Here is a 15,346-nt window from a genome sequence, read left to right on the forward strand (position 1 = left end):
AAGTGCATATTATCCCTTCCTCGACAGCAGAGTGGGACTTTAATCAATGAATCATGTGCTGGTAATTCACCCCCTTGAATCTGGGCTGTTATATGGGGTAGCCTGAGTCTGGATAATCAGGAATACAATGCTGGTGAGGTTCAACATCAGTGTAACCATTGGCCATTTCTTATCACAGCCCCTCCAGGGATGCTAATTTTCTGCATGCATTGGACAACTTCAACCAGTTTCTTCGTAAACTCGTTTCACTCAGGTACTACATTTGAGAGGAACAAAGGGGTCAGAGTTGATTTGGAATTCAATGCAATTTTATTCACAAAATGCACTAAAATCGCAAAAGACCAATTCTTACATTTAATTACTCTGTCGTAATCCTTATCTAAAGTACCATTGGCTACCAGACAAGTATTATATCTGTCGTTGAAATTTGCCAGGCTTTGTAGTTGGCTCTGATGAACTTGAAGGTTGGCCTCATGTGTTTGTCTTCTCTTTCGCCAGACCTCTGCTGTTAGGCCAGGTCGGTTGTTACTAGCGAGGTTACTGTCTGTTCTTATTCCTCCCCACTGCAATCCTCCAGAATGTTCTCTGGCCCTCAGCCAATTGATCTTCTAGGTCAAGTCAGGGTGTCCAATGGCATATCTGATACTACATAAGGAAGATGCTGGATGCTGGGGCTGCTCATGGTGTCCATCATCCAATGGTGTCAAAGGAATGCCCCATCCTCCATACATGGTCACAGCAGGAGTCCAGGCTCTAGTGAATCTGCTCATTGTACTCCAATATGCACAAACCAGTCTTGCTTTCCAGGACAGGTCTGGGCTTGCCTTACCCACCTTTGTCCTATGCAGATGTTTTATGCTTGACCTGACCTGATAGTTTTGGGCCTGGCTGCTCAAAGGTTGCCCATTCTCGTTTCAGGCCTGGGCATCTGGCCACACCTGCAACATTGTCCGATATTCCTATGTCATTGCAAAATTTCAGGAATTGATGTTATCTTAGCTGAGGTCCATAGAATTGGCGATCAGTGTTTATTGAAAAGCTCTTTGAGCTCTGCAATATGGTTCCTTGTTCCAGTTCAACAAGAATACAAAAGGTTCCTGCATTGTCTGAATACCAACCTACCAACCTTGTGAAAATCATAGAAGCTTCTCATATTTATACATTGATGGCAGTATATTCATCAGAATCCTCTAAAGCACTACAAGTGAGTCAGGTTGAATTTCCACTGGAATCTAGGGACATCCCTAGAGACCCCCCCAAAAAGAAGTTAAACCCTTAACAGAACAGTCTTATGAAAAACCTAACCCCCATTCATCAGGCACAATTTTTTGGGTGTGTTACATTCTCAGAAATTTGTACCTGGCAGAGCTATATATCATCCTTGATCATTAATACACTTTCAATCCCTTGTCACCAGAACTTTTAAGTACATGCAACCGAAGTATAAGTTATGTTTCAAAATAATATGCGCATGATAACAATCAGTGAAGTAAAAACTTTATTATTGTTGTCTCTGTGTTTGTGATGATGCTGCCCCTTTTACAAGGTTATGTTGTCCTTGGTTTTTTTCCCCCTCCAAGAGAGGTTGTAAGGGCAAAAATTCCAACATGTCTAGAAATGACTAACAGATACTGCCCAAGTCAGCAAATCAGAGGAGGCCTTTAGGTTTTCTTTAAACACAGTTGTACAATGAAAGGAGAGTGGCCAGTTCTCTCAGTTTAGGTTGCTTCTAGTTTGGTTTAGTTTTTAGCAGGCAGTCAGAATCTACTAGTAGCAGAGAAGTAGCTACAGTGAAAAAAGGTTCCATGCTTCAACAGAGGTCTTGTGTGAACTTTCTATCTGAAGTTAAAAATCTCAACACCAAGTTATAGTCCAACAAGTAAATAAACCTTTTGGACCATAACCTGGCATTGTGTGATTTTTAACTTTGTCCCTCCAGTCCAACACCAGCATCTTCATATCATTTCTCTCTGAAATTTCTCCTGCCTGTAAGAATCTGTGTTTGAATTTATCTTTTGCCAAGGGGTGTTTTTATGGGATGTTGCAGGGATTGAAACAGCTTCGTAAAGTTGCGATATTGTGTTGGTTGCCTTTTCAAATAGGTTATTCTATATTCTATTTGCTTTAAAGCTGAATGGTTTGACCAGCTGCATGACTCCTGGAATATCCACTTTATATCTGCCTTTACAAAAAGTAAATAGTTAGAGCTACCTTCTTAAAAAAATGTTTTGAGGGGGACTGGCCTGATCCATAAGAGATTGGGGGCTCTTGGCGGGATTTATTTTATAGGTCCAATTTGGGATTAGAGTTGTTAGACTCACAGGCAGTGAGTGGTAGGTGTTAGTGTCTTTTGTTCTGGGTGTTGAATTCAATTGGTTTAAGCAGTGCTTGGTGTAATAATGGCTCTTTCCGTCACCAAGAGGTTTCTGGGGGTGGAAGAAGGGATGTTGGGGGCTTTACAAAAGGTAAACAAGGCAAAGCTACTGAAGTTATCTTCATCCATAAAAAAAGAAATAATAGTTCAGCATTTAAATTTGCTAGAAATGCCAACAGAGTCTTTGGAAATGGCTAAAATTCAGTTGAAAATGAAACAGCTTGAATTAGAGGCAAAAGAAACAGAAAAAGAGAAAAAGGAATGAAACCGTTTGAATCACAATTAAAAGCAGAGCAAAAAGAAAAGGAGAGGGATAGAGGAAAGGGAGGAAGAGAGAGAGTTTGAACTTCAGAAATTGGCACTTAGACAGGAAAGTTGGTTTAAAAGGATGGAGGTGAAGGCAAGGTAAGCTTAGTGAGGGGATAAGTCAACCCATCATAGCCAAAGGCCTGGTGGGGATCTGTTTAAATATATTCATGCATTGCCTAAATTTGCTGAGAAAGATGTAGAAGCCTTTTTCATCTCATTTACGAAAGTGGCTTAAACAAATGAACTGAGCATGGCCATGTGAGTTTTGTTGATCCAAACAAAGCTGGTAGGTAGAGCTAGTGAGGTATTTGCATCACTAGCAGAGAAAGTATCTGGGATTATGAAAGAAGTAAAGAAAGCCATCTTAAATGCATATAAATTTGTGCCAGAAGCCTCCAGACAATGTTTCAGGAATCTAAGGAAGGACCCTGATAAAACATACATTGAGTTTGAAGGGATCAAACAAAATAATTTTGATAATTGGATAAGGGCATTAAGAATAGAGTAAACATATGTCTCTCTTAGGTGATTATTTTGGAGGAGTTCGAAAATTCACTTCCTAAAGTTGTGAGAATTCATGTGGAAGATCAGAGAGTTAAAATGGCAAGATTAGTAGCTGAAATGACTGATGATTGACTTGGTCCATAATGTACAGCATGGAAACAAACCTTTCAGTCCAACTCATCCATGCTGATGTTAAATTTAAAAAATCAAAACAGTGAGAAAGTAGTAATATATTATAGAAATTCCCAATATAGTGAGTGTACTGACTGTTGTAGTGTAAGCTTAGTTAACAAATCAATTTAATGAAGTTTGTCCAAAGATTTTGGAGCCGATGCTTCTTGACTTTCCTTACAAGCTAGCCTGACTGAAAATTGGCCTGTATAATTTTAATGGTATTGAAGACATTGTGAGTTCTGTATCACATTACAGTCACAAAGAATTGCTGTTATTACATACTAACATAATCAGGCTTGATACATCATATAAAAACTGAAAGAATTGTGGATGCTGTAAATCAGGACCAAAAACAGAAGTTGCTGGAAAAGCTCAGCAGATCTGGCAGCATGTGAGAAGAAAAATTAGAGTTAATATTTCAGGTCCGGTGACCCTTCCTGTTTAGTATCTATCTCATTTTTGGATACATGCATCTCCTTCAAGGATGGGCACCTCAGCACCTCACTCTACCACAAATCCACAGATAAGCTCACGATGCTACACTTCTTTAGCTTCTACCCGAAACATATTAAAACAACCATTCCCTACGGACAAGTCCTACACATACTCAGGAGCTGTTCAGATGAGGAGGAACGTGATGTACACTTGGAAGTACTCAAGGATGCCCTCAAAAGAACAGGGTACGATGCTCAACTCGTCAACCGCAAATTCCGACGTGCCACAGTGAGAAACCGTAATGAACTCCTCAGGAGACAGACATGAGCTGCAACCAATAGGGTACCCTTCGTTGTCCAGTAATTTCCGGTAGCCAATAAACTATGTTCTTCGCAGGCTGCACCACATTATCAATGAGGATGAGCACCTCACCAAGATCTTCCCTACACCTCCATTTCACGTCTTCAAACAACCGCCAAATCTCAAACAGATCATTCTTCACAGCAAACTGCCTGGCCTTCAGGACAACACCATATAATCCTGTCATGGCAGACGCTGCAAGACGTGTCAGAGTGGATATCACCATTAAATGTATGTAGATGGACTCAGATCTCTCTGCTGATCTATATTACCAAGAATCTTACCATTAGCCCAGTACTCTTTATTGTTCTTTCCAAAGTGAGCCACCTTACACTTTTTTACATTAAACTTAATTTGCCACTGCTCAGCACCGCTCTGCAGCTTACGCATGTCCCTCTGTAACTTGCAACATCCTTTGGCACTATCCACAACTCCACTGACCTTAGTTTCATCTACAAATTTACTAACCCATCCTTCTATGCCCTCATCTAGATCATTTATAAAAAGTGACCATAGCAGTGGCCCCAAAACAGATCCTTGCAGTACACCACTGGTAACTGAATTCCAGAATGAACATTTCCCATCAACCACCATCCTCTATCTTTCAGCTAGCTAATTTCTGATCCAAAGTGCTAAATCACCCTCAATCCAATGCTCCGTGTTTTGTGCAATAGTCTACCATAGGGAACTTTAACAAGCGCCCTACTGAAATCCATTTCCATCACATCAAAACCACTTTACCCTCATCCCCTGTTTGGTCATCATCTCAAAGGACTGTAAGGTTGGTGAGACATGACCTACCCTTCACAAAACCGTGTTGATTATCCCTAATTAACTTACTCCTTTCTAGATTATTATAAATCCTATCTCTTATAACCTTTTCCAACACTTTACCCACCACTGAAGTAAGGCTCACTGGTCTATAATTCCCAGGGTTGTCTCTGCTCCCCTTCTTGAACAAGGGGACATTTGCTATCCTCCAGTCTTCTGGCACTATTCCTATAGACAGTGATGACAAAGATCAAAGCCAAATGCTCTGCAATCTCCTGCCTGGCTTCCCAGAGAATCTTAGTATAAATCCTAGGGGTCTTATCTATTTTCACACTTTGCAAATTGCCAACACCTCCTCCTTGTGAACCTCAATCCTGTCTAGTCTAATAGCCTCCTCAACAACATTGTCTTTTTCCAGTGTGAATACTGAAGAAAAATATTCATTTAGCCCTTCCCCTATCTCCTCAGATTCCACGCACAACCTCCTATTACTATCCTTGATTGACCCTAATCTAACTCCAGTCATTCTTTTATTTCTGATGTATCTATAGAAAACTTTAGGGTTTTCCTTGATCCTACCTGCTGAAGACTTCTCATGTCCTTTCCTGGCTCTTCTTAGCTCTCTTTAGGTCTTTCCTGGCTAACCTGAAAGCTCTCTCCCATACGCTCACACATACACCTTTCACACTTGCACCCTCTCACAGATTATAACCCACTACACTCACTTGATCTTCCCTGCACACACACATTTGTGGGGTGAATTTGTACATGCAGAATTACATTTTATTATGATGAAAACTACATAATTCCATGTAAAATTCTGCATATCCCACTTTAGAAATAGAATCAGTCTGATATAACATTGGGACACAGACTTTAACTTCACACCCTCAATGCATTATCTGAGCTGAGATAGCACCTATTTTGAAAAGCTATCTTGAGAATTGTTGAGAACCACCTGATGAAGGAGCAACACTCCAAAAGCTAGTGTTTCCAATTAAACCTGTTGGACTATAACCTGGTGTTGTGTGATTTTTAACTTTGTACACCCCAGTCCAACACCGGCATCTCCAAATCATATCTTGAGAATGTAACTTTAAAGTTCTGGGATTTAGATATGAAGGAACTGAAACTAATACAATCATTCTAAAAGATGAAAGACTTAAGTTAAATTTGTTTAATATTGCATTCTATGACATTGCAATCCTGTTGCTATAAATTCTGATTCGTATAATTCTGCTTCGCAACAACCTGATATGTAGCAGCACTTTGAAAGCTAGTTGGATAGAATAAACCTGTTGAACTATAACCTAGCGTTGTGTGATTTTTAACTTCATTGAAACTCAACACTACATCTGCAGCACAAAAGAACAGCATTCAGCCGATCGAGTCCCCCGAACCCAAACCCACTCCCTCTACTCTATCCCTGTAAATGTGTATTTGCTATGACCAGTCCACCTAGCCTGTGCGTCCTTGGATGCTATTTTTGATAACCATTTATACCACATGCCTGTACTTAACATTCAACAACAATGACTTATTATTCTTGGAAATGAACAATTAGAAAAATACAATTTCAATTACTTCAGATTTGAGTAATACGATTAGCCATCATTGATTAAACATATATTGATGTCATATTTTCAGCTTGCTGACAAGGCAAGTGTAAAATGTGAACAGCAGCATATAATCAGACCAGTTTGTAGGTTTGATCATATTCATTTTACTTTTGAAGCAATGGCTTTATAGTGTTTCTGATGCATTCTTTCCTAGAAGTTCACCTACAGCAGGAAATTGCATCTGGTATGATCACATTATGGAATTGTTCTTGCCCATTATTTAGTGTAAAGTACTAAAAGATGATAAGAAAACAGACTCAGGATTTTAGATGAAAATTCAGAAAAAGGATGAAACAGTTTCTACTAACTGTGTATAGAAATGACTTTCAGCTTTTCTCACAAGAATTATTACTTTACATTAATGTTATGCTAGGCTGTAAGCATTATTGTTGTGTTTGTAAGTTAGAAAATAAACTCTGATTAGTAGTATATAAACTTCTCCAGTAATTGCCTCAGCAGGCTGTTTTCCCTTGTCTAGCAATTCAATGAGCCTGAATTCAGTATCTCAACTTCTTGTTTTAACTTTCAGGTCATTCCAACAAAAGACAGGATTGAAGGACTTAATGCTTTCAGAGAAAAGCGACTGCCCCGATACACGGGGGAGTGATAATAAGACATTGAAAGAAGGCTTCAATTGGATGGAACACAAAATATAAAAGCTGATTTATGCTATTTCCATCTGTTCAGAAATGACTTCAAGATATACCGATAAGAGCCATAATATGTACGATTTTGAGCATCATGCTTTTAAGAAAAATACATGACATTGTTCTGTTTTTCTACCTTGAACATTTACTATGTGATTCTTTTACATTAAAATCTTTTAATTTAAACATGCCAATGATAAACCCAATATTGTAGCCTATGTCTGTATTCTCCACAATTGTCCAAGAAATGTCAGTGTTTTTGTAAGAGTGCACATTTTACATTTTATTTTGAATTCATCCCTTATTTCAAATTTATTTTGTTGAAAATAAGTTTATGCTAAAATGTCATGGGACATAATTATTTGAAAGGTGGTGCTGCATATAAGATTAATTTCAGAAACTTGAACCCTACCTTGTCACCAAATTGCCATTGTTTTAGCTTTGTGAAAATGTAATGTTTGACTACAGATTTAAGCATTTTGGTCCTCTTAAACTGGAATGAACCCTAAATTCTGAACATGTAACAAAGTTCTTTTCAAATTAAAAAGGGCAGAATTGTATCACTTGTTAGCATTGCCTTTGAAAAACATGTTAATGATAATTTGGTAGCATTATTTAAAAACAATAACTTACTTGATAATGTTGTATCATTTGCATATCAATATTCTAAGTTTCTGTATTACTACTGCCACTGACAGGTTAGTAGAAAGACCATAGGAAGTTAATAGAAATATACAAAACTGGATATTTTGTTAATGCAAGATTGTAAAAATGGCACCCAAAAGGACATTTGGAGGTCTGCTATCTTGATAATTCAGAAACCCCTGCTGTACTAAAAAGCGAGCTAAATGCTTTTTGTCATACTTCATGTGGTGTATGACTGAAGATTTTGTCATCCTCCATGTCTTATGCTCTTCATGGCAATGTAAAACCTGAGAGGGAGTGAAAAAAAGACTTGTTACCTTTAGTGGCTGGAGGGAGCTAACATAGCACACATTATCTAATTTTGTTCAGTGATCTATTCAAATTGAAAATCTTCCCAGACATTGGTCTTGGAAACAGGCATAAACCGGGAGCTGATGATCTGTTTAGGGAATCCATCCCTCAGTGTCAAAGAATTAGATAATCTTGTTACCAAATTTTAAATGCAGAGAACCTGAATGAGAAAATAGTTGATATATATTCAGTGTCATGTACGATACTTTTGCAATTTGAATATGAAATGGCTGAGTGAAATTTCAATTGGATCACGTCGCACAATTATTGATAACTTCTATTTGTAGTCAGTTTCTAAGGCAGTTTTCTAAGTGTCGGTTCTTATCGGCTCATGATTGTGGAATTGAATATTTTTCAAAGTTTTGGTCATATATCTATATCGACATCTATTTAATTTGTAAATGTCTTGATAAGTCACTGTGTTGGGGAATCCATAACATTTCACATATCTTTCGTTGAATTTAAACAGAAAGGTCTTGCTGGAAATAGAGGAGTATGTACTCAACAAATGTATGTTCTAAGTGTAATTAAAATTTAGATATTAGTACATTTAGAAATGGATATTGAAGTTATTTTGATTTATCACAAAACATATTCCTCAAATATCTCCTCCAAGGAGGTATTAAGGGAGGTTATTTTGTCATTGGGTAAAATGAAGCTAAATCAATGTAATACTAATAAGAATGGTCAGTCTGAAAGGTTGGATTTGGCACATTTATAATTCTGATTGCAATATTTTTTGAATTCGCCTAGGGGTGCTAACCCAAATTAAAATCATAGAATCTCTCCAGTGTGGAAGTAAGCCAAACAGCCAATTAAGTCCAAACCAAACCGCCCCCCCAAAAAGCATCCCACTCATGACACCCTGACTCTTGTGCTCTGTGCCCCAATCAAGGTAAGAATGCCATATGTCGTCTTTACCGCCTAATTACTTGTATTGCCATTTTGAGAGAGCTGTGGACTTGAACCCCAAGATCCCTCTGTACATTAATATAGTTAATAGCAGAACTCTGAACAGCAAACTTTTCCTGAACATTTGATCTCCCAATGTGCAGCACCTCACACTAGCCTGAATTAAACTCCACCTGCCATTTCTCTGGCCATATCTCCAACTGTTGTATATTCGATTGTATTCTTGGCAACTTTTACAATATCTACAACTCCACCAATCTTCATGTCATCTGCAAACTTACTAACCCATCCATCTAAGTTTGTGATCTATATAATGTCTTGGATGCAAAGAGCAGAAGTCCTACTCGTCACAGACCTCCAACCAGAAATGTTCCTGGGTGAATGCGGATGCAAAGTACTCCTTTAGGATCTGGCCCACATCCTCTGCCTCCGGCACATATTCTCTCCTTTATTCTGGGTTGGCCCTACCTTCTCTCGAGTTATCCTCTTGTTTGTAATGATATAGAATGCCTTGGAATTCCCTTTAAGCCTACTTGACAAGGTCTTATCATGGCCCGCCCTTGCTTTTTTAACTCCCTGGCAGTTCTTTCCTACTTACTTTGTATTCCTCACAGGCTCTGTCTGATTTTAGTTTCCTAAATCTTGCATTGAAGCATAGAAAATTGGTGCAAGAGTAGATCATTCAGGCCTTTGAGCCGGCACCATTCAGTATTCTCATAGTAGATCGTGCAATCTCTGTGTCCTCCTTGGTGAAGGCAGATCCAAAGTATTTATTCAATTGCTCTGCCATCTCAATGAATTCACATGATTCTAACTGCAAGGGACCTGCATTTGCCTTCACCAGTCTTTTTGTGTTCACATATCTATGGAAGCTTTTGCAGTCAGTTTTTATGTTTTTTGCAAGCTTACTCCCACATTCTATTTTCCCCTTCTGAATTAAATCCGCTGCTAAATTTTTTAATTTCCCCAAGTCCTCGGGATTGCTGCTTTCTCTGCCTTATTTATATGCCTCGTCTTTGGCTTTAACACTATCCCTTTGTTAACCATGTTTGAGCCACCTTCCCTATTTTACTCTTATGCCAGTAGGGATGTACCATTGTTGAATTTCATCTATGTGTTCTTTAAATGTCTGCCATTGCCTATCCACCATCAACACCTTGGCCAGCTTTTCCTAGTCGATGCATGTTTCATACCAAAGTTAACTTTCTTTCAGTTTATGACCATAGTCTTGTATTTAACTATGTCACTCTCCATCTTAATGGATGAGAATTCTATCATATGGTCACTCTTCCTGAAAGGATCTCACACCACAGCCTTGCTAATTAATTCTCTCTCATTACACAATACCCGGTCTAGGATAGCCTGCTCTCTAGTTGGTTCCAAGATGCATTGGCTAAGGAAACCATCTCTCATACATTCAAGGAAATTCTCCTCCATCGCGTTGCTACCAGTTTGGTTAGTTCAATCAATAAGGAGAAAGTGAGGTCTGCAGATGCTGGAGATCAGAGCTGAAAAGGTGTTGCTGGAAAAGCGCAGCAGGTCAGGCAGCATCCAGGGAACAGGAGAATCGATGTTTCAGGCATAAGCCCTTCTTCAGGAATGAGGAAAGTTTGTCTAGCAGGCTAAGATAAAAGGTAGGGAGGAGGGACTTGGGGGAGGGGCGTCGGAAATGTGATAGGTGGAAAGAGGTCAAGGTGAGGGTGATAGGTCAGACTGGGGTGGGGGCGGAGAGGTCGGGAAGAAGATTGCAGGTTAGGAAGGCGGTGCTGAATTCGATGGATTAGACTGAGACATGGTGGGGGGAGGGGAAATGAGGAAACTGGTGAAATCCAAGTTCATCCCTTGTGGTTGGAGGGTTCCTAGGCGGAAGATGAGGCGCTCTTCCTCCAACCGTCGTTTTGTTGTGGTCTGGCGATGGAGGAGTCCAAAGACCTGCATATCCTTGGTGGAGTGGGAGGGGGAATTGAAATGTTGAGCCACAGGGTGGTTGGGTTGGTCGGTCCGGGTGTCCCAGAGGTGTTCTCTGAAACGCTCCGCAAGTAGCCGGCCTGTCTCCCCAATATAGAGGAGGCCACATCGGGTGCAGAGGATGCAATAGATGATGTGTGTGGAGGTGCAGGTGAATCTGTGGCGGATATGGAAATTTCCTTTGGGGCCTTGGAGGGAGGTGAGGGGGGAGGTGTGGGCGCAAGTCTTGCACCTCCTGCGGTTGCAGGGGAAGGTACCGGGAGTGGAGGTTGGGTTGGTGGGGGGTGTGGGCCTGACGAAGGAGTCACGGAGGGAGTGGTCTTTACGGAATGCTGATAGGGGAGGGGAGGGAAATATATCCTTGGTGGTGGGGTCCGTTTGGAGGTGGCGGAAATGACGGCGGATGATGCGCTAAACATGGAGATTGGTGGGGTGGTAGGTAAGGACCAGTGATGCCCTCCACCACATCTCTTCCACTTCCCGCTCCTCCGCCCTTGAGCCCCGCCCCTCCAACCGCCACCAGGACAGAACCCCACTGGTCCTCACCTACCACCCCACCAATCTCCATGTTCAGCGCATCATCCGCCATCATTTCCGCCACCTCCAAACGGACCCCACCACCAAGGATATATTTCCCTCCCCTCCCCTATCAGCATTCTGTAAAGACCACTCCCTCCGTGACTCCCTCGTCAGGCCCACACCCCCCACCAACCCAACCTCCACTCCCGGCACCTTCCCCTGCAACCGCAGGAGGTGCAAGACTTGCGCCCACACCTCCCCCCTCACCTCCCACCAAGGCCCCAAAGGAAACTTCCATATCCGCCACAGATTCACCTGCACCTCCACACACATCATCTATTGCATCCTCTGCACCCGATGTGGCCTCCTCTATATTGGGGAGACAGGCCGGCTACTTGCGGAGCGTTTCAGAGAACACCTCTGGGACACCCGGACCGACCAACCAACCCAACCACCCTGTGGCTCAACATTTCAATTCCCCCTCCCACTTCACCAAGGATATGCAGGTCTTTGGACTCCTCCATCGCCAGACCACAACAAAACGACGGTTGGAGGAAGAGCGCCTCATCTTCCGCCTAGGAACCCTCCAACCACAAGGGATGAACTCGGATTTCACCAGTTTCCTCATTTCCCCTCCCCCCACCATGTCTCAGTCTAATCCATCGAATTCAGCACCGCCTTCCTAACCTGCAATCTTCTTCCCGACCTCTCCGCCCCCACCCCAGTCTGACCTATCACCCTCACCTTGACCTCTTTCCACCTATCACATTTCCGACGCCCCTCCCCCAAGTCCCTCCTCCCTACCTTTTATCTTAGCCTGCTAGACAAACTTTCCTCATTCCTGAAGAAGGGCTTATGCCCGAAACGTCGATTCTCCTGTTCCCTGGATGCTTTTTTAGTTCAATCAATATGCAGATTCAATCACCAATAATAATAATAATTGGTGATATTATTATTATCACCATAATAACTGCTCATCCAACCAAAGGGTGCTGAGACATCACTCATTTGCATTCTGGGAGTGGATAGAGCAGTCAGCGCGGGTGCGAAGAGTTCATGGAAGAACTTGCTGTTAAGGAATGGTTAGCCCCAAACATTACATTACTATAGTGGTTTCCATCCCTCCTTCCTCCTCCAACCAAAAAAAGGAAAGGAGAGATAAGGTTCAGAGGAGACGAAACATCATAAGAAGACGGTCAGCGGCAAGAGTTCCATTGGGTAATGGAGTGCGAGCCTAAACAGTTTCTGGAAACTGTTGGTGAATCACAGGTTACTTTAAAGAAATTGCTACTTATCAGAACAGAGAGCTTCAAATCAGTATTAAATGTATTTAATATTGTATGGATTAATTCACTTAAAGGGTTAAGAAATGGGAGGAGAGCTCCAAATTGTAGTCTGCTATTCGATTAGATTCCCTACAGTGTGGAAACAGGCCCTTCGGGCCAACCAGTCCACACTGACCCTCCGAAGAGTAACCCACCCAGACCCATTTCCCTCTGACTAACGCACTTAACACTATGGACAATTTAGCATGGCCAATTCACCTAACCTGCACATCTTTGAACTGTGGGAGGAAACTGGAGGAAACCCACGCAGACATGGGGAGAATGTGCAAACTTCACACAGTCACCCGAGGCTGGAATCGAACCTGGGACCCTGGTGCTGTGAGGCAGTGTTCTTGTTCTTGTTCAGTGTGCGAAGCTGGGCACATTTCCAGTGCCCTGCACCTGCAAGTGTGCAAGAAGTGTCTCCAGCTGCAGCTCCTGGAAGCCCAAGTTTCGGAGTTGGAGTGGCGTCTAGGGGCTCTGTGGAGCATTCATGAGGCATTAAGTTTCGTGGATAGCACGTATAAAGAGGTGGTCACACCACAGACTCATACTTCAGAGGGAGAAAGAGAACGGGTGACCAGGACATAGCAGGAGGGCCAAGCAGGCAGTGCAGGAATCTCCTGTGGCTATTCCCCTGCCAAACAGAGACACCGTTTTGGGTACTGTTGAGTGGATTGACCTCTCAAAGGATAACAGCAGCTGCCAAAGGTGTGGCACCATGGTTGGCTTTGTTGCAGAGGGAGGGGGAAATAGGCATAGAAATGCTATAGTTATAGGGGATTCAATCATAAGGGGAATAGATAAGCATTTCTCTGGCTGCAAAAAAAGACTCCAGGATGGTTGCCTTCCTAGTTCTAGGGTCCTGGATGTCTGAGCGGTTGCAGGACATTTTGAAAGCGGAAGACGAACATGGTCATGGTACACATTTGTACTAACGTCATAGGTAAAAGGGATGAGGTCCTAAAAGCAGAATATAGATAACCAGGAAGATAGTTGACTTGTAGAACCTCAAAAAGGTAATTATCTCAGGATTACTACCAGTGATGTAAGCTAGTCAGAGTAGAAACTGCAGGATATATAGGATGAACAATGGCTGAAAAGATGGTCCGAGGGAGAGGGTTGCATATTTGTGGGGCATTGGGACCAGTTCTGGGGCAGGTGGGACCTGTACAAACAACTTGGATGGGTTACACCTGTGCAGGACTGGGACTGATGTCCTTGGGGGTGGGGGGTTAGGGCAGTAAATGCAGAAATTGATGGAGGAGGTAGAAGCCAAGGCAAACATGACTAAGAACAAGAACAGGCAGGGAAATACTGTTGGGAAGACATGGGGAGGTTTTCTAAAAAAAATGTGAGTTTCAAATTGAAAAGAATAATAGGCGAGGTGGATGAACTTAGTTTTGTTTAGTACTTGGAACTATGACATTATTGCAAATACAGAGACTTGGCTGAAAGAGGGAGTGGACTGACAGCTAAATGTTCCAGGACTTAGATCTTTCAAGTGTGATAGAAAAGGATGTAAAAGTGGCGGGGGAGTTGCATTACTGGTAACGGAGTATGTTAAGCTGCACTGAGGGAGGATACATCAGAGGACTCCTGCAACGAGGCAATATGGATAGAACTCAGGAATCAGAAAAGGTGAGATCACAATACCACAGGCCTACTAACACCAAGCAGGAGGTAGAGGAGAGAATATGTAGAGACATTATGGAACAATGTAAAAACAGGTGTTGTGATGCATAATTTTAACTTCCCCTATATTGACTGGGACTCACTTAGTGGTCAGAGCTTGGATGGGGCAGAATTTGTAAGGTTGAAACTTTATTGCTGGAACAGCACAGCAGGTCAGGCAGCATCCAGGGAACAGAAGATTCGACGTTTCGGGCACATGCCCTTCTTCAGGAATGAGCAGAGAGTGTTCAGCAGGAGAAGATAAAAGGTAGGGAGGAGGGACTTGGAGGAGGGGCGTTGGAAATGTGATAGGTGGAAAGAGGTCAAGGTGAGGGTGATAGGTCGGAGTAGGGTGGAGGCGGAGAGGTCAAGAAGAAGACTGCAGGTCAGGAAGGCGGTGCCGGGCTGGAGGGATTCGGCTGAGACAAGGTGGGGGGAGGGGGGATGAAGAAACTGGTGAAGTCCAAGTTCATCCCCTGTGGTTGGAGGGTTCCCAGTCGGAAGATAAGACGCTCCTCCTCCGACCGTCGCGTTGTTGTGGTTTGGCGGTGGATGAGTCCAATGACCTGCATATCCTCGGTGGAGTGGGAGGGGGAGTTGAAATGCTGTGCTACAGGGTGATTGGGTTGGTTCGTCCGGGTGGCCCAGAGGTGCTCTCTGAATCGCTCCGCAAGTAGGCGGCCTGTCTCCCCAATATAGAGGAGGCCACACCGGCTGCAGCGGATGCAGTAGATAATGTGGGTGGAGGTGCAGGTGAAT

General features: G+C 42.4%; 1 protein-coding gene across 4 annotated transcripts in view; it reads left to right on the top strand.

Annotated features, from left to right (window-relative positions):
* auh (AU RNA binding methylglutaconyl-CoA hydratase) overlaps positions 1 to 7,399 on the top strand; it is a 340,890-nt gene extending 333,491 nt beyond the window's left edge. For all 4 annotated transcript variants that reach the window (XM_043714150.2, XM_043714142.2, XM_043714131.2 and 1 more), the window contains one exon: positions 7,076 to 7,399. In XM_043714150.2, the coding sequence (XP_043570085.1) occupies positions 7,076 to 7,153 (78 nt within the window). In that variant the 3' untranslated portion in view covers positions 7,154 to 7,399. The remainder of the gene's footprint in view (positions 1 to 7,075) is intronic.
* The last annotated feature ends 7,947 nt before the right edge of the window (positions 7,400 to 15,346 follow it).

Source organism: Chiloscyllium plagiosum, unplaced genomic scaffold, assembly GCF_037043375.1.
Source record: "Chiloscyllium plagiosum isolate Xiang-an unplaced genomic scaffold, Cpla_swu_hap1 HiC_scaffold_2, whole genome shotgun sequence".
NCBI lineage: Eukaryota > Metazoa > Chordata > Chondrichthyes > Orectolobiformes > Hemiscylliidae > Chiloscyllium > Chiloscyllium plagiosum.